The sequence below is a fragment of the Scardinius erythrophthalmus genome, assembly GCF_964197995.2.
Source record: "Scardinius erythrophthalmus genome assembly, chromosome: 22".
Taxonomy (NCBI): domain Eukaryota; kingdom Metazoa; phylum Chordata; class Actinopteri; order Cypriniformes; family Leuciscidae; genus Scardinius; species Scardinius erythrophthalmus.
This window is the reverse complement of record NC_138242.1, coordinates 28,744,359-28,762,653: the sequence shown is the minus strand read 5'-3', so window position 1 is coordinate 28,762,653 and position 18,295 is coordinate 28,744,359. Positions and strand designations below refer to the sequence as shown.

The following is an 18,295-nucleotide window of genomic DNA, read 5'->3' as shown; positions in this document are numbered from 1 at the left end:
ATATATATATATATATATATATATATATATATATATATATATATATATATATATATATATATATATATATATATATATGTTCTTGACTAATTTTGACAATTGAACAGACTATTGTGCATGTGATGACTTATACAATGAAATGACGCTGACACGTTTTGGAGCGAACAACCATTAGACTGAGAATCAACAATCAGTTTAGATCAACAAGATCTATTCTCTTGGAAATTGTGCTAAATGTAGGCTACCTGTACTTAATCATTTGCAAAGATGTACTGAGACATTGAGACATGTACTTAGACATTTGCAATTTGATGAAATGAATGAGAAATTCAATTCTGTTGTGAACAATTGCCATGTGGTTTGGAGGTTTGTCCATGTTGTTTTGAGAATGTCATTTCTGTTTCAAGAAATGAGCCAAACCAATAGAGAAAAACTGTAAAATAATGCAGGTTTCATCAGCATATAAGAGACTTCCTTCAAAAACATTAAAAATAGTAATTGTTCTTCTCCAATCCTGCAAGTGTCGTTTAATCCCACGCGAACGCAGCAGATCCGCCGAAGAAGACTCAGCACCGGAAGTGAGGCTAAACTTTGCTCCACACAGCGGAAAACAGCTGTTGTTTAGTAACAGGGAACGATAGGTAAGTTCTGTACTCTACTTTATAACTGCGGTTTCTTTTTCTACTCATCATAATAGTTATATTCAAGTCTTATGTACTTGTTTTTAATATATAATCGACAGTAGTGAATGTCGTTGGCTTTATAAGGAGGCAGCTAACGGATTAGCCAGCTCTGCTAACTTTCTTCTCTACGTCAGACTGATGAGACACTTGAATCTCTATTTAACTCCAAAAATGTGATTCATTTATTTAAATCATTTATACACTCTTCAGATAATCATAGCATGTTGTTATACGCTAGGAATGGGAATAAATGACTCATATTCAGTTCATACTTGTCATCTTTGGAGAAACATAGACTCTGAGTTGTTGACATGTCGATGTGTTTAAATTAAGATTTTATGATTCATTTCGCATAACTTTGATACATTGTGGATAGAGATTATAGTTTTAATATTGATGCTGAATGTAGGAGGTGTTATTGTGAGTTTATTATCAGTGAATTGTCAGCTCTTGTCTCCGCTGTCACTTGTGAAATCCTTTCTGTTGGATGACAGCTAATATTATTAGTACTATATTATTCGTATTTTGATGAGTTTAGTTGTTCATTTGTCATTATTTTTATGCCTGGTTTTTATGTCCTTCTGCATTATTTTTTATATTTACAAACAACAGCAAACAACTTCATACATCATTGCAGGAATCTGTTTTATAGTTGCATATAACTTGCTGTGTTGTGTCTCCTTAGGATGCCTGGGCAGAAAAGAAACATGTCTTCTTCTGAACCTGATGTAAAGAAGACAAAGATGGATCAGAGTCTTGTAGAGTCAGATAAATCTCAGATGCCCAAGAAGTCTTTGAGAGGAAGACCTAAAAAAAATAAAGGTTTGGAAGTTCAGTCGAACCATCAGACACAATCGAGGGAAGAAAACGGAAAACTTGTTCGGCGGTCCTCTCGCTTGAAAACGCCACAAAAGAAGGGAGCGAGAGGAAGACGACGGAAAGATGGGGTGAAGCCGAAAGTCTCTGGAGATAAACCCTCTCAGAATATGTCTGTCCTGAAGAAAGGAGACAAGAAATATGTTCCAAGAGTAAAGAAAGAAAAGCCCTCAATCTCAGAAACGATCAAAACAGTAGCAGCCTTGTTCCCTGTGCAAATAGAGCACAATTATGGGCGATTTCTTGACTTCCAAAATGAGGAGATCACGCTACCCAAACCTGACAAAATCCACGTGGCCAACATAATTGATCTGGAATCGATTCATGACCCGCGAGCAAGCAAAGTAGAAGAGCATAAAGAGCTGCCAAAAGACTCTATAGAGAAAATCACAGTCAGTGTGGATGCAAAAGTTGATGTGATGAGCAAACCCCCCCCACCTCTAGAGGCTCTTTTCAAAGTCATCCAAGAAACCAGCATTACGAAACACTCGTACGCTGGTAAAGACATTTCTGACATGGATGAGTTAGAGGTGGTGAACACGTGTTCCCTGCAGGACAATGTACAAAGTACCGACATGGCGAAAGTGTTTCTCCAAGATTCAGAAGCATTTCTGGATGATGACATTGAGATTGAACATTGCGTTGTAGAGATCGAAACCTATGAGGATTTGGATGACAGCAGTCAGCAGTCATCTCAAAGCTCTGAGGAAGAAACGGCGAAAAAGCAAACAAGCGAAGCTGTGAGGTGTAACATCACCTCTTCGCCCTCTTTGCCCCAGGAAAGTGCGACGGACTCCGCGCAAGGGGTTCAGAAAAAGCAAGCAATGAACCCTCAGGCTCGGACGAAGGCACGCCTCGCAGCTTTGGCCGAGGAAAGGGCGGCTGCCGCCAAGAAACCCCCGCCGCGACAGCTTAACCTCCTGGCTCTCTGTGAGGAAATCGCGGATGATATCGCCTCCGATGCTCCGGGAGCTTCAGATGAGAAAGATAGTGAGGAACAAAAGGAGGGGAGTGAATGTATGGAGGTAAGCGAAACTGAGGAAATGGCTTCTGACAACACCGTTCCCGCCGAAACCCCCAACGAGGAGTCCGCTGATCCCATCCCCGAGGATAGCACGCCCAAGAAACGTTTTTTCCTCAGCCAGGTGTGTCTTCCGCTTAAGACCCAGGAGAAGAAGAAGCTATCCCGATATCAGAGGCTCAGGCAGGTGGAGCTTCAGCGGGATAAGTTGACCTGGACCCGTGTTAAGAAGCTGAAGTCGGATCAAGCGAGTCAAGCTGCTTCTCCCATAAAGGACGACGCTCCGTCGATCTCGCCCAGCCCGGCCACCACCCCTGCACAGGTTCCTGTGCCAGAAAGCGTGCCCAAAGTGGGCTCGATTGAACCCAGACGAGCACTTCCAGCTCAGGCGCCACCCATGCCTAATGGAATCACCAGCCCGAAACCCAATCCAGTGATGGAGTACAAACCCTACACTCCCAGACGCAAGTATTCACCAGATGACTTTGAACTTGACGGTCTTGAAGATGAAACGACCAAACCTGCTGCCAAAAATGAGGTAAAGAACTCTCGCGCACACAGAAATTCATACTTAGGATTTATTAATTCAGTGGTTGCCGAACTTTTTCCTCTGTAGAGAAATATATTTTCATGTCCCCTACTTACATGCACCCACATAAAGACACTCTCTGGCATGAGCTTGCTCGCATAATCCTATAGGATTTATTTGAAACAATGCAATTTAATACAGTACTACAACTTCAATGGGTTTCTCTTTGTGTTCATGATGTGGCGTCTTAACTTGTTCGGCTTCGTACTGTCAGAAGTTAATATTTTGAGGCACGCTGTGGTCTCTCTTCCTTACCCACCGTTGTACTGGTGAATCCAAGAGTGAGAAATGCCTCATTATATTTTGTTGTCTTGAGGCTGTCTAAACTGGACGTATCAAAGCGAACGCAAGAAATCCATTTGTCCTATGTGTCAGAGGTTGAGTGAGCGCTTGCTATCAGAAACTGAACGGGGCATCAGTTTATTGTCGAACATTAGACATGTCGTCCAATCCACATCCAGTATAAACAGCATCACTGGTTATAATGGGTTCTATTTGTTTTTGTCACGTCCTGCTGTTCGCGTCAGGTGTAAACCCATTGTTTTGGTTGTTTAAAGTAGATTCATCGTCTGCTTTGTTTACCTGGCACTGGCAGTCCTTTCACAAATGTGTCCATGCTTAGAGCAGAACCATGCGGCTTTCATTTATATTTTTACATGGCTCCCTGCAATACTCAACTCTGATTCTTCAATCGTGCCATTGTGTACAACTGATAACAGACTGCTTAAAGGAGAACTCCGGTCAATTTTAACATTGAGCTAATTTTTCTTGTCAATTTGGAGTGCTGTCAATACAGAGAACAAGGACAAAAATCGGTGTTGCCTACACCGTGTTATCCTCTTTTTAAAATTTGCACCCTGTTGACTTCAATGGGGCAAGTACTAAACCTGCTTTTAGCCTCTTAACATCCTTGATGTGTCATTACAAGTGCACAGGTCATGTGAGTGATTCCTTCAGAGTGAACACGGGTGAATCTGACTGCAGTAGATGTGAAAGAAATGGATAAAAATTATGTTATTTAAGTTGAAGTCCATAATAATCGATTGTCGAATCGGTATTGGTTTAGTTACCTATGATCACGCGCGTGAACTCGGCAATCGACTACTTTGGACTTCAACCGAAAACAGGATGTAAACACAGGTATTTGCGCTGGCTTAAATAACATCATTTTTATCCCTATCTTTCACATCTACTGCAGTCAGATTCACTTGTGTTCACTCTGAAGGAATCACTCACATGACCTGTGCACTTGTAATGACACATCAAGGATGTTAAGAGGCTAAAAGCAGGTTTAGTACTTGCCCTATTGAAGTCAACAGGGTGCACATTTTAAAAAGAGGATAACACGGTGTAGGCAACACCGATTTTTGCCGATGTTCTCTGTATTGACAGCACTCCAAATGTACAAAAAAATGAGCTCAATGTTAAAATTGACCGGAGTTCTCCTTTAAGTGGGTACTGCGAGTCGGATTGAGGTAATAAAGTGTCAAATTAGTATTTTGTGTTTAAATATTTACTTGTGTGGCAAGTAGCGGCATAATAAGCGGGATCATTTTGTAGTAGGGTCTTGTATCACCCTGGACATGTTTCTTTTGCATAACAATCTGCTGACTGTATACTAGGGTTGGGCGGTATTACGGTAATATCGGATACCGCGGGATCTTAAAATAGCACCGGTATCAGTTTCAATACCGTCATTACCGGCACTTATATAGCCTATAATATATATAATTTATTTATTGCCTAAAAAATGCTTATGTGTGGTTGCAGTTTGGCAATATTTCTGGTTCCAACCGAATGAGAAGGGAGAGGCGGTAAATACTGATGAGGCAATTTGTAAATTGTTCCATAAAAAGGTGACCGCGAGAGATGTAAACACCTCTAACCTAATGTCGCATCTCCGAAACTACCACCCACTCACTGCTGCCAGGATGCATTTTGTTCTCGAGTTCATTAAATAAGCGCGTTGTTTCGTATTGGTTAAAATATTATAATGTTATTTTTTCCATCTTTCTTGATTATGAAAAGTGAACAGCACAAATAAGATGGGATGCATCGGGAGTCAGACGATTTGACCACTTCAATAAATTTCGTTTTGTAAAAGGCCTCTTTAAAACGAATTTCGTTTTGTATAAATTCTATCTTAATTTTAATAAATTTTTCATCAACCAATTGCCTATATATTTAATATAATCATGACATGATGGGCGATGGCATGCCGCGGTCACTTTAACCGAAACTTGGAGATGGCGATCGTCAATTTCTTTAAACAAAACAATTCAAAACGAAAAGAAATATAGGGTAGCCTACTCTCTGATTAATCCATGATGTGCATTTCTCTCTATGGCGTTCACAGAGATGGCGATCGTCAATTTCTCAAAACGAAAAGACAAAGGCCACTCTGATTATTTAATCCATGATGTGCATTTCTCTCTAGGCGCGTTCATACGGAGATGTGATCATCAATTTCAGCAAACGAAACCATACAAACCGAAAAGAAATAGACTAGCCTACTCTCTGTAATCCATGATGTGCATTTCTCTCTATCGTTCACTATGGAGATGGTGATCGTCAATTTCTTTAAACGAAACAATTCAAAACGAAAAGAAATATAGTCTGATTAATCAATGATGTGCATTTCTCTCTATATGCGCGCTCACTACAGAGATGGCGATCGTCAACTTCCACCTTTACAGAAAAGTTTTATTAAAAATCAAATGGACACGCGTCACCGGATTACAAAGGCACTTCTTGCTTGTTGCACGCACACAGTATTATGTTGAATAATGGTGGGCTCGGGCTCATAATAACAGTTAATGCCGTCGACCGGACTCAGACACAACGTGCACGGCTTGATTTTTTTTTTTTTTTTTGCCCGATCTGGCATTCAGTTTCTGAACTGTGTAGGCACAAACCAACAGTTTGGTGACGCCGTCTGAGCCCATTATGTCATCATTTTTAATTAGTCACGGTAATACCGTATACCCCGCTAAAATTGGGAGGGGGTTTGACGGTATCAAAATTCGAATACCGCCCAAGCCTACTGTATACTATCCTTTAGCCTTGACATGCCCCCCTTTTATAACTCTGGGTCGCACCCCTCCAGTTTGGGAACCACTGCACTAATTTAATCCAAAGTAAAGCCATTTATACTGTTATAAAATATTTCAGTTTCAAATAAATGCTGTTATTTTGAACTTTCTGTTCATTAAAGTATCCTGAATAAAATGCATCACTGTTTCCACAAAAATGTATAATAATAGAAAATGTTTCTTGAGCAGCAAATCAGCATATTAGAATGATTTCTGAAGGATCATGTGACTGAAGACTGGAGTAATGAACATTTTTTACGTTATATTTGAAGAAATGTCTTCATGCTAACAATCTAAATAACCAATACAGTTCTCACAGGTCAAACCAGAGCAGTCCTCTTCATCAGCTCCAGTGCAGCCCAAACCACCAGTGGAGAAGAAGCCATGTGCGCCCACTACTGCAGGTAGAACTTGTATTGATTTGTTTGATTTTGGGTTCAGTGAAAGCCTGACTTCTGTCCATCTTGGACACACGATGCTAGTTTCATGATAGGTGTTTGTGGAGCGTATCATACCCAGATAATGTGTCAAGTTTGCTAAACTAATTCTCTTTGACAGCATGTTTGATAATACAGAATGTGCTTTTTTTATGAACTATTTTGTGGTCCACAGATAGTAAGCCGAAACCCTCTCCCCAGCAAGAACCTGTGCAAGACACGCAATCAGAAAACAGCAACAGGTAATTAATTGTTGAAATATTTGAAAACTTGCTTTCAGGTCTGTAAAAAAAGGCAGAATATCTATCTTCTGTTCTGTGAAAATGCGTTTTCCTATCTTAGTTGAATATGCAACTACAAGTAAACTGTGGTTTTATTTCCCTGAAAAATGTAAACGCTATGTATCTGCGTATCAGAGCATTGCTCTGTTTCCCGTGAGCGACATTGACACTACCAATGCCCTGAGTTTGAAGTGGGGCTGTCTTTTTGTTCAACTAATAAGAAGTGTTCAGGAGAAAGTCATTATTTTTGCAATTCCATTTGGTGATGCTAGTTGAGCAGAAATTACACGGCTTATAATGTGTTGTTGGAAAGATAATCTCAAAGGAATCCGTGTCATCATTGCAGTAATGTCTATTCATAGTCTATTCATAATTTTAGAAAACAAACTTAAAGCATGTCTTAACTTTTTGGTGTTATTTCAGGGCAAATTCTGGTGTTGAACCTGAAGCAGAACAGAAGAAAGAAGTCAGAGACAGTCCCAAACCTGCAAATACAGCAACACAGTCCAGCAATGTAAGTCAGTTATATCCTAATGAACTTTGTTTGGTTATTAATTAATCCTAGTTTCATTATATTTCTTTCTTTTTTCATTCTTTAACGTATAAATTGTGTGTTAAATATACAATTGCTATTTTACAACTTTGAAATAAACAATTAAACCGAGAGAAGAATACATCACGCCCATCATTATATTATACATGGTAGCACTGGTGCTCATTATCATTTTGTGAAGGCTGTTTTTGTGCTTTGCAGGATGCTGGTCAGAAGGCTTTTGGTGCGGTGACGTGTAATGTGTGTGGGATGCTGTACTCCCCTTCGAGCCCAGAGGACGAATCCCAACACCTCCTCTTCCACAACCAGTTCATCAGTGCTGTCAAATACGTGGTGAGACACATATTTGTTATTATGTAATTCATGATTATTGACATATAGATGCTGTTTCAGTCAGATTCATCAAAGTCTTGAGTGATGTATTGCTTTAATAATCTTATAAGATCCAATGTTTAAAGTAAGACCATAATATAAGACCATATGAAGACTTCAGATGCAAAAGCCTCTAAGTGCCATCTGAAATTTCCTTCTAGAATGATCATTTTTATCAAGCTTGTATTGTTTATGTTCACTTATTTCACTTTAATGGCAATGAAAATGACCTATTAATTGTCATTAAAGGGAAATTACTGTACTTAAATATACGAGCTTGATATAAAAATACTCATTTTAGTAGAAAATGTCAGAAGTCTTCATATATAACGAAATAATTTTTTCCTATGTAACATAGTTAATTAGCATATAACGAAAGCTTTCATTTTATGATGGGAGTAATACAGTCTCAAAATAACTACATACCCATGTCTCAAAATCATTACTGTAATATGTGGTCCAGGGCTGGAAGAAAGAGAGAATCCTGGGAGAGTATCCTGATGGCAAGATTATTCTTGTTCTCCCTGAGGATCCTAAGTACGCATTGAAAAAGGTACTTGTTTCTTCCTCATATATTTCCATTCACTAGCCCTCAGACTGTCTGCTGTATAGCCATACAGCATGTTTAGAAGATGTCTAATGATTCCCCTGATACATATTATGTCTGTTTATGATATTTGTCTTGTTTTATTTAAGGTTGAAGAGATCAGAGAAATGGTGGACAATGACTTGGGCTTCCAGCAAGTGGAGACCCAGGTCCCGTCACAGACCAAAACCTTCCTCTTCATTTCAAATGATAAGAAAGTCGCAGGCTGCCTTATCGCAGAGCACATCCAAGAGGTCAGCTGAACATACAGGTGTTTAATAGCATGTTTATAGGTATATCTCGCATCTGTGTTTTTACTATGGGTTAAAAAAACGCATTATACAAAATTCTTTGTTTATAATGGTTTAACTTTAACATTATTCCTTTATAATATGCAATACTCAAAACATAATTAGTTCTAGCAAAACTAGTTTACATGAAATGTCATTAAACATTCTCATGCACAAGATATAGAAATCGCTATGTATAAATTAGTCCATATTTGAATACATTGAACTGGATGTTTTTTGCATTATATATCATCTAATTATAGAATTAATCAGTTCCCTCAGAATTTAAAGTTCTACATATTCACCACCTCTTGCATTAAATCTTGTTTGAAGAAACCAATATTTTTAGAAACGAATAATGACTCTAAGCTAATTTTTTACAATATTTAAATCAGAATTCCTCTGGCTTCCCCGCTCAGTTAACTCAGAAAATGTGAAAAACGTGTATATTCCATGTGGGCCTATTAATAACTAATTGAAGTCTTTGTAAGTGCTGCTTCTTTGTGTAATGTTCATCCTAGTCTTCATCTTCGTCATTGTGCTGCCCTGTCTACACAATTCTCCTTTACTGTACTTTTAATCTCATCTACCTACTGTTGTTTTGTTTGTTATCACTGTCCATTGCCATTATTGTTGCTTGTTCATTGTAAAGCGCCCTGGAAAGGTGCTATATAAATAAAACGTATTATTATTCTAGTCTATTCTACATCTGATGGGTTTGTTTTGGGTGCTGTGTGCAGGGATACAGGGTTATAGAGGAGTCCATTCCGGAAGGTTCAGAAGGAGAGAAGGTCATGTACGAGCGTCAGAGAGCCTGGTGCTGCTCCACCGTACCTGAGCCGGCACTCTGTGGCATCAGTCGCATTTGGGTGTTCAGCATGATGAGACGGAGAGGCATCGCCTCACGGATGATCGAGTGCCTCAGGTAAAGCGTTGGATGGGTGCATATGAATAATTGTAACCAATGTTGTAGCACATAAATGTGGGTAGTTACACTTTTAAAATGTACAATGCATCAAAACACATTTCAAACCACTTATTTTATCTGTATTAATTAATTTTACTGTCCAAAAGCTTTAAACAAATTTGAATGTTTTATAAAAAATAGAAAGCAGCATGTTATGCATTTAGAATACTTTTAAAATACCTTACATTACACAATATTCAAAAGTAATATTTTTTTAATTATTTTATTCAACAAGGATGCATTAAATTGATCGAAGGTGTCAGTAAAGACATTTATAATGTTACAAAAGATTTATAGATTTTTTTTAAATGTTCTTTCCATCTTCTATACGTCTGTTAAATCCTAAAAAAGAGAGGAAGAGAGAAAATATTAAGCTGTACAACTGTTTTAAACATTGATTGTTTTCATCAAATCATCATATTAGAATGATTTCTGAAGGATCATGTGACACTGAAGACTGGAGTAATGATGCTGAAAATTTCAGCTTTGCATCACAGGAATAAATTGCATTTTAAAATGTATTCAAATGGAAAACATTTATTTCAAATTGTCATAATATTTTACAATATTAGTTTTTTTTTTTTTATCAAATAAATGCAGCCTTTTTGAGCATAAGAGACTTTTTTCAAAAATCTTACTGACCCAAAACCTTTGAATGGTAGTGTACTTTCTACAGATTTCAAGTTGTGTTAAAGTGTTTTCTGGGATATTAAAGGAAACAAAATAATGCATTCTTACAGTGCAGACCCGAATGTTCATTCATCTTCTTTTTCTCCAGGAATAATTTCATCTATGGGTCTCATCTAAGTAAAGATGAAATCGCCTTCTCCGATCCCACGCCTGACGGCAAACTCTTCGCAACACATTACTGTGGAACCACTCAGTTTTTGGTCTACAACTTTGTAAGCAGCAATCGCTCAACCTGACAGGATGTGGACAAAGAAACAGAGCTCAGTTTTGAAATACACACATTCAAGAAGAGGACTGGACTTAGAAGACTTTATTTCACGATACCAAACAGTGCAAAAATGAGGGAACACTATGATGAGAGACAGAAACAGACTTTTGTTGAGAGTCTTGTGTTATATTGGCAAAAATGGGCCTAGTCTCCTCACAGGAGGTGTAGGGTGTAATGTTAGACACTGATATCTAACCCTCACGGCCAGGTGACGTATTTTAATAAGTCTGCACAGTAGCTTATACCTGATGAATTGTTTAATGAAAGACGTCTAAACCGTTCTCTCAGGTTTAGGTTGCAGCCTATCTTAGGACTCACCGTTTAGTGAAGCCATGTAGTCCAGTGCACAATTGCAAAATCAGTCTAAGTACTTCTTCCTAGAACAGTTAGGAAGACGTGTGAACTTTTCTACTGTAAGCAATGCCTCGGTCATGAGGCGATGATTTTTGAATCTCAGGTTGAAAAACATCATGAATTTGTCATCGAAATCTCCCTTCAACCCTTTCATCATGTCAGCTATTTTTAAAGAGAGCATATTTTCCTGATACAATGTGTTCCATGTGCGTTTTAAAGAGGTTTACATGCATGGCATTGACATCGATAGATGGCAGATGATTTCGTAGAAGTCGCTGGTTTTGCACAACACTGTGCAGAATGAATTTGATTCATTTGTTTCTAAAACACAAGTGTAATAATTCAAAATGTTTGCCCGGTCATAGTATTCCATCTCATTTTAATATTTTTAGATTGATTTTATGTATGTATATGTATTTTGATTGAATTATATTAATTTACCCCTGGAAATGACTACAGATGGATTTCTTTTAATATCATTATTTTGCTATCTACATTAATACATTTTAGAAGCCTCATAAAATTGTCAGGACACATGCGTTGATCTCATATATAAGGTATTTAACTAATTTATAAATTGGGATATTTGCTCATTCTTTACAAACAGTGAAGAAAAACAGCTTACATTAGTTAGTCATACAAGTTACTTTAACCTTATAGTAAGAAACAAATAAAAAGTAAACTGCAAAAGAGATCCAATGTTAAAATGGGCTGAATTTCTATTCCAATAAATTTATTTTATTTATTTTTTATTTGAAACGTGGAATTACCTATATGTTGTTTTTATCTTTAACATAATGAATGAAGCCTCAACTGTGCTGAAGAACCAGGTACAAAACTTTTAGTCAAGTTTTTATTTATTTTTCCTAGTTTTGAACAAACGGCAAATTGACTTTTATTGTGATAGGGACTTTTATTATGAAGTATTGCACTTCCGGTGGGAGTTAAAGGAGTCTACACGTTGTTGCTGTGGGCATACGTATTCTACTTTCAACGTGCTTTAATGTTTTAAGCTTTATTATAAACTCTAGGTATAACAGATGTATTAATATAAATAGTTACTTATGAGGGGCAGTGTGTCATCTGGCTGTCTGTAACTGTATGAACACGTGTTTTATAGTCATGGGGGATCATATCGAGTTAGTCGCTGGCTGTTATGAACAGATAGTATTTGGATATCGAGTGTGCACTGGTGACGAGGTAATTATCATTTTTCATAACTTTTATTTCTTTAATTGATGTCATCTTCATTAGTCTTGATAGTAAATATGCAACTGTGCCTTGGTTTGTGCGTTTGTGTTTTTCTTGATCAATATTTCAACTGCAATAATTTTAATAACAGGCCTATTATGGTTATAATAGCTCACTCCAATTATAATAGTAGTTCTGACTTCATTTCAGATATGATCTTAGTTATGTTCTGCATGTCTGTTTTAGGAGTGGACAATCGAGCCCAACTTTACCCATCATGCACACACAGCATCACTGACTGCAGTTTCATCCAGTGATCGATTCATCGCCACAGGAAGCAAAGATGAGACCATTCAGCTGTATGACATGAGCAAGAAAACTGAACACGGGGCGTTGTTGCACCATGATGGTAAGGACAGCTGTCAATTTTGGTTTCCAATTGGACAAGACAGTCTGGCATCAAAGATTTTGCGTCACTGACATTTATGTTTCATGATGTGATGCATACAAATTGTAACCTCGCCTTCTCGACAGGTTCCATCTCGTGTCTGGAGTTCTACGGGACGTCCCATTTGCTCAGTGGAGGACACGACGGTCTTATCTGTGTGTGGAGCACCCAAAAATGGGAATGTTTAAAATCTATCAGAGCTCATAAGTAAGTAATGTGAACACACAAAATATGCTACCATTCAAAATTTGTGGTCAGGTGTTTTTTTTTTATAATAAATACTTTTATTCAGCAAGGTTGCATTAAATGGATCAAAAGTGAAAGTAAAGACATTAATGTTACAATGGATTTCAGTTTCAGATAAATGCTGTACTTTTGAACTTTTCAATATTGATGATAATCAAAATTGAGCAACAAATCAGCATATTAGAATGATATCTGAGTGATCATGTGACACTGAAGACTGGATGATGCTGAAAGTTTTAAAATCTATTACAATAGATAACGGTTATTTTAAATTGTAATAATATTTCACAATATTACTGTTTTTACTGTTTATGATCAAATAAATGCAGCCTTAGTGAGCAGAACAGACTTCTTTCAAAAATATTTTAAATCTCGCCGACCTCAAACTTTTATTTATTCATTTATAAATGATGTAACCTGGGTTTTATTTCTTAGGGGTCATGTTACTTCACTGTCCGTACATCCTTCTGGAAAACTCGCACTCTCTGTTGGAACAGACAAGACTCTGAGGCATGTACACAGATGTTTAATTCCAACATGAATATCAAAAATATTGAGCAGATTGTTAAGCTGTGTATGTTTTAATTCATATTTGTGTTTGGATTGCTTATAGATATCATTGGGCTTGATTTGTTTACGTTAGTCAGCAAAAAAAGTAATTCTTATGACAAATTAATTGCAGAACCTGGAATCTCATCGAAGGACGTTCAGCTTTCATCAAGAATATCAAACAGAGTAAGTTAGAATATTATGTTATACAGGATTTTTAATTATTAGTTTGATAAAATTATTGTAATGAATTTAGAAACTTAAACTTTTCAGCTAAATCAAAAACTTTAATAATAGTAAAAACTTTTTTTTTAAATGTTGACTGGTGTGTAATGATGTTTTGTAGCTGCGGAGATCGTCTTGTGGTCACCAGACGGAGATCAATATGCAGTGGTTATGAATAACAGAGTGGACATTTACAATGTGAAGTCTGCCACAATTATTGGAACCATTTCATTCCCAAAAAGGATTTCATGTCTGAAGTTTCTGAAGGTGAGCAGTCTTACCAGTGTTGCAAGGGATTGATACAGTATATGTCTATTAAGACAGTTCTAGTTTAGTTTGCCATTGCCATTTATATGTTAAAGTGCCCCTATTATGCTGTTTTAAAGGTTTCTAATTTTGTTTTGGAGTCTTCTACAATAGGTTTACATGCATCCAAGGTCAAAAAACAATTGAATTTTCTCATAATATACATTGCAGCATCAGCTCTTTTCTCATAGTGTCTGAAACGATTCAATAAAGGATTCAGTCTTTCTAAACTCCTCCTTTCTGAGAACTTACTCTGCTCTGATTGGTTAGATGGTCCAGTCTGTTGTGATTGTTCGACCGCTTACAGTGTGTGTTGGAAACAAAATGTCCATTACCACATCTGAATTTCAGCTTGGATCTTCCTCAACGCTTGATACACAGTGATTCGAACAGTAACGATGGCGTCAATCTTTGAAACTTTGCAGTCATTTTACATTCACAAACAGCCATATCACACACATGAAAGGTAATATCCGAAAAAGCATAATAAGGGCACTTTAACTTAGTTTTTATTCTTCTGAAGTTTTGCTGCCCTGGTTTGTCAAATGTAAACCTGCTCAATTTATTATATAAAGTCTTATTCCAGTCTCTGTTCACTGTCTCTTCAAGAATACACTCTTGGCTGTGGGAGGAGATGATGAGAGCGTGTGTATATATGACGTGACCTCACAGAAGTGTGTGTTTGAGTTCAAAGCACATGAGAACAGGTAGGACCACTTCATTATGGGTGCATCCCAATCTCACAGAATGAACCCATTTTCTTGGGCTGTTTTATCATCAGTATTGTTATAGTGCATTGAAATTCCCAGAATGCAATGGAGATAAGTTGTATTTGTAATTTAATGTTGTTTTTTCCAGAGTAAAAGCCATTGAGAGCTTCATGAAGAATGATTTTTGTGTCCTTGTTACGGCGTCAAATGATGGATTCATTAAGTTGTGGAAACTCAATCTTGAGGTATTATGCTTGACCTGTAAGAGCGGAAAAGCATTGAGTTGAACCATTTAAAGCATGAAAACATTTGATTTATCTGATCGATTGATTGATATAACTTTATTATCCACCAATGTGTTGTTGTTTTTTTATCTTCTCATAAAAAAAGAGTTATATAAAGTAAGACAGACAATAAGCATACAACAAATTAAAAACAACCACCCAATAAAATTAATAATTCTCACAAAATATCCTTACCCTTACATAATTCCATTCAATATTGCCTGTCACTGGTATAAAAGAGTGTTTGAAACATTTTTAAGAACTAAGGCTGTAATATTAAACACTAAAATATGTTCAACATGGCTTTTACATACATTTCCAAAACTGACTGACTAATATTGAAACTCAAACTTTGAGTTGTTCTTCTAAAAATAGTCAAAACTCAACTTTGTATCCAAATATGTTCCTAGATATTTTAAATTGAAAGCCTGATCATTTAACTTTATTTCCCTAATACATGGTATTCACTAGAATGTACAATATTGTACAATCCTTTGATTGATCCATTGATTTGCAAGGCGCTCAATTTACTTTAATTAGTATTTTATACTCTCTCTTTCCTATACAGAAACTTGAGACTGCTTCCTTGCTTGGCCAGGTGAACACCACTGCCAGACTCACCTGTCTTTCCGTTTGGAAACCTGGTGAAGCGAAAGAGACAACTGTGGAGCAGTCAGTCCAGCCTGCAACTTCTAAAAGTGCGGTCACATTTGTTGTTTTACGAATTTCATTTCAATAGGAATTTGTGGTAATCTTGCATGTCAAGCAATTACGGTTGAGTTTTCATTGACCATGTTTGAGTCCTTTATGCATGTTTGCTGATCAATGTTTATATGTGAATAAAAGCCTAAATTAAATCTGTTTATCATATAAAATTATAAAAATACAACTGCTTGATTCAAATGGATTCGTTTTATGAACCATCAGAGTTTTGAGTGAACATACATTCAGTGGAGGGTTATCTTCATTAGTGTTTTGAAGATGAACGAAAGTCTTATGGGTTTAGAACAACAGGACAAGTGACTACTTAAATTTTTGGGTGAACTTTCCCTTTTAAAGTTTCTCCCCCCAAAACAACAGAGTGCCGTATCAGAGTAATAAACATTAATATCTATGTCTTTTCTCAATACAGCTGTTGTGGAGCCGCCTGTGCCAGCCAGAGGGAAAAGGGTGAGGCTACCAGGAGAGGAGGTGATTCTAGTGGAGGAAGGCAGCTCCACAAAGCAAGGAAAAAAGAAGAAAAGATAAAATGCGCAATAAACACTTTTATTGAAATTATTGGTGGTGTTCTGTTATTTACATTTCCTGTTAGTCATGTCATATAACCAAACCGAGTGACTTGAAGTGCAATTATTGATGTCAATAGCACTGCAGTTGTTTAACTTGAGCATTTTTCCAAGTAGTAGACACTTTGAATGCCAGCGAACCGAAAGGAAAAAAATATGTATTTTTTTATTATTATTTATCTATCTATAAAACTGAGAAATGTAAAAGTTCTCACCTGCACTCTTGGACTTTTATTTTGAAAATCGCTTGTATTCAATGTTTCAGGAAGTTAAAAAGTGGAGAAGGTTTAGCTTTTTCCCCCTTGCAATCATCACGATTGCTTTCTGTTTTATTTGAGGGTTAAACAAACGTGCAGATATGTCTGTGGATTGGCTTGGTTATGGTTATGCAGCTCTAATAACGATAGGAGGGATTGTTGGTTTTGTTAAAGCAGGTAAGCATCTCATGCGTGGGACAAACGACGGTGTTCAGTTCTCTGGTTCAGTTTTGGGGTAGCTATAGGATATGTAAAACACTTAAAAAATATTACAATATGAATTAAAATATGAGCACATTCTAATCGTGTAGATGTAGCCAAGCGTTTAACTGAATTTTTTTATTTTTATCTAATTATTTTAATTACCTCTACAACTCGCCTTGAAACTTTACGTGAATTATCTCACAGATATATGTGAGTTAAATCCGAAAAAAAGTATTATAGTTTATGCTCATACTTTTGTTAAAGAACATTTACCTGAACTTTACCGGAACTTCCTAATATGGTCATGTTCCTGTAGGTAGTTTTATGTCTCTGGTTACTGGGCTGATGTTTGGCATTGCAGCATTTGTTGGTGCTTATCAGATGTCAAAAAATGACAAAGATATCTGGGTTTCAATGGGTAAGTCACTGTTTTTAATTCTATTCATAGCCTATATTCTACAAAACTAAGGATCAAATATGGCAAATCAGGTTTGTTTTTATATTTGCAGGCACCTCTGGATTACTGACTGCTCTAATGGGAGTGAGATTTTTGAGTTCATGGAAGATTATGCCAGCTGGACTCATGGCAGGAGCAAGGCAGGAATATTTTGTTTATTTATTAATTTTTATTTATTCAAAAATTGTTAGCATAGATATGTGTGACATTAACTTGGACAAATGTATCATTTTGGCTGTTGAATTATGTTTTGTTCTTTCTCTTTCTTGCAGTTTATTGATGTTCCTGAGGATTGGTGTTAAAGTGCTGCGGAATTCTCAAAAAAAGAAAAGATGACACTTTACAGAGACTACATGCAGATCTCGAGGACACAGATGTACTGAAATACTTTCATTAAGCATTTTATACAAGATATATGAAAATGACAATAAAATAACCATTTTATAATAAAATTCAATTTGGAGTGTTTTCATAACTGCAGATGAACAAATCAAAGCAAATAAAATGTATTGCATTTCAAATATTTGTTTATTTATGTGCATGACACATTACATATAATTTTCAAATCTTGGGAAAACATATGTGCTAGCTGGTAATTCCTTAAAAATATTTATTAATACCAGCTTCCAACCAAAGATGTTATTCAGACAGCACCATGTTAGTCACAGCCTGAGATGTATTTACTTTGACCTATAGAGGGCCCTAAGGCTTTTAATAAAACCAATATTGTTAGACCACACAAATAGCTGTTATTTTTTAAGTATATCAAGTTGTAATACATTTGGCCAGTTTTATTATAACCTTTTTTTCACTTTACAAAATCACAATAGTGTCACATCATCTATATGACTAAATCTTCATTAAAAAATACAATAGAATAATTAAAATGTAAATGTACAATGTAAAATACATTCATCTTTTTAAAATTCTTTTTATTTAATTTAATTTTTGGTAACACTTTACAATTAGGTTCCAATTTTTCAATTAACAATTAATACAATATTCATTAATCTTAGCTATAATGTTAATTTCAACATGCATCATTAAAATCAAAAGTTGTAACTGTTAATATT

At 36.4% G+C, this 18,295-nt stretch overlaps 3 protein-coding genes across 5 annotated transcripts; all 3 read left to right on the top strand.

Moving 5' to 3' along the window:
- Positions 1–514: 514 nt before the first annotated feature.
- esco1 (establishment of sister chromatid cohesion N-acetyltransferase 1) lies at positions 515–11,516 on the top strand. Of its 2 annotated transcripts, none has more exons than XM_081353357.1 (10): positions 515–641; positions 1,369–3,118; positions 6,572–6,665; positions 6,874–6,940; positions 7,403–7,493; positions 7,734–7,865; positions 8,368–8,457; positions 8,601–8,744; positions 9,521–9,705; positions 10,526–11,516. In XM_081353357.1, the coding sequence occupies exons 2-10, from the start codon at positions 1,370–1,372 to the stop codon at positions 10,671–10,673; spliced, it is 2,700 nt and encodes an 899-aa protein (XP_081209483.1). In that variant the 5' UTR covers positions 515–641; position 1,369; the 3' UTR covers positions 10,674–11,516. The 2 variants fall into 2 exon arrangements, with proteins under 2 accessions (XP_081209483.1, XP_081209484.1); XM_081353358.1 differs by having other exon boundaries at positions 558–641; positions 6,581–6,665.
- Positions 11,517–11,964: 448 nt separating this feature from the next.
- pak1ip1 (PAK1 interacting protein 1) lies at positions 11,965–16,296 on the top strand. Of its 2 annotated transcripts, XM_081352597.1 has the most exons (11): positions 11,965–12,090; positions 12,180–12,259; positions 12,497–12,659; positions 12,785–12,905; positions 13,380–13,454; positions 13,627–13,679; positions 13,840–13,985; positions 14,634–14,731; positions 14,883–14,979; positions 15,587–15,716; positions 16,151–16,296. In XM_081352597.1, the coding sequence occupies exons 2-11, from the start codon at positions 12,182–12,184 to the stop codon at positions 16,264–16,266; spliced, it is 1,077 nt and encodes a 358-aa protein (XP_081208723.1). In that variant the 5' UTR covers positions 11,965–12,090; positions 12,180–12,181; the 3' UTR covers positions 16,267–16,296. The 2 variants fall into 2 exon arrangements, with proteins under 2 accessions (XP_081208723.1, XP_081208722.1); XM_081352596.1 differs by having other exon boundaries at positions 11,966–12,259.
- Positions 16,297–16,559: 263 nt separating this feature from the next.
- On the top strand, positions 16,560–17,960 carry tmem14cb (transmembrane protein 14Cb). The gene is made up of 4 exons (XM_081352302.1): positions 16,560–16,738; positions 17,082–17,183; positions 17,275–17,362; positions 17,495–17,960. The coding sequence occupies exons 1-4, from the start codon at positions 16,663–16,665 to the stop codon at positions 17,556–17,558; spliced, it is 330 nt and encodes a 109-aa protein (XP_081208428.1). The 5' UTR covers positions 16,560–16,662; the 3' UTR covers positions 17,559–17,960.
- The last annotated feature ends 335 nt before the right edge of the window (positions 17,961–18,295 follow it).

Excerpts from the sequence above, each read along its gene's own strand:
- esco1 (XM_081353357.1), top strand. The coding sequence starts at position 1,370 with ATGCCTGGGCAGAAAAGAAACATGTCTTCTTCTGAACCTGATGTAAAG. Across the intron at positions 3,119-6,571 it reads AACCTGCTGCCAAAAATGAG|TTCTCACAGGTCAAACCAGA; the intron begins GTAAAGAACTCT and ends TAACCAATACAG. Across the intron at positions 7,494-7,733 it reads CAGCAACACAGTCCAGCAAT|GATGCTGGTCAGAAGGCTTT; the intron begins GTAAGTCAGTTA and ends TGTGCTTTGCAG.
- pak1ip1 (XM_081352596.1), top strand. The coding sequence starts at position 12,161 with ATGAACACGTGTTTTATAGTCATGGGGGATCATATCGAGTTAGTCGCT. Across the intron at positions 12,906-13,379 it reads AAATCTATCAGAGCTCATAA|GGGTCATGTTACTTCACTGT; the intron begins GTAAGTAATGTG and ends TTTATTTCTTAG. Across the intron at positions 14,980-15,586 it reads TGTGGAAACTCAATCTTGAG|AAACTTGAGACTGCTTCCTT; the intron begins GTATTATGCTTG and ends TTTCCTATACAG.
- tmem14cb (XM_081352302.1), top strand. The coding sequence starts at position 16,663 with ATGTCTGTGGATTGGCTTGGTTATGGTTATGCAGCTCTAATAACGATA. Across the intron at positions 16,739-17,081 it reads TGTTGGTTTTGTTAAAGCAG|GTAGTTTTATGTCTCTGGTT; the intron begins GTAAGCATCTCA and ends ATGTTCCTGTAG. Across the intron at positions 17,184-17,274 it reads AGATATCTGGGTTTCAATGG|GCACCTCTGGATTACTGACT; the intron begins GTAAGTCACTGT and ends TTATATTTGCAG.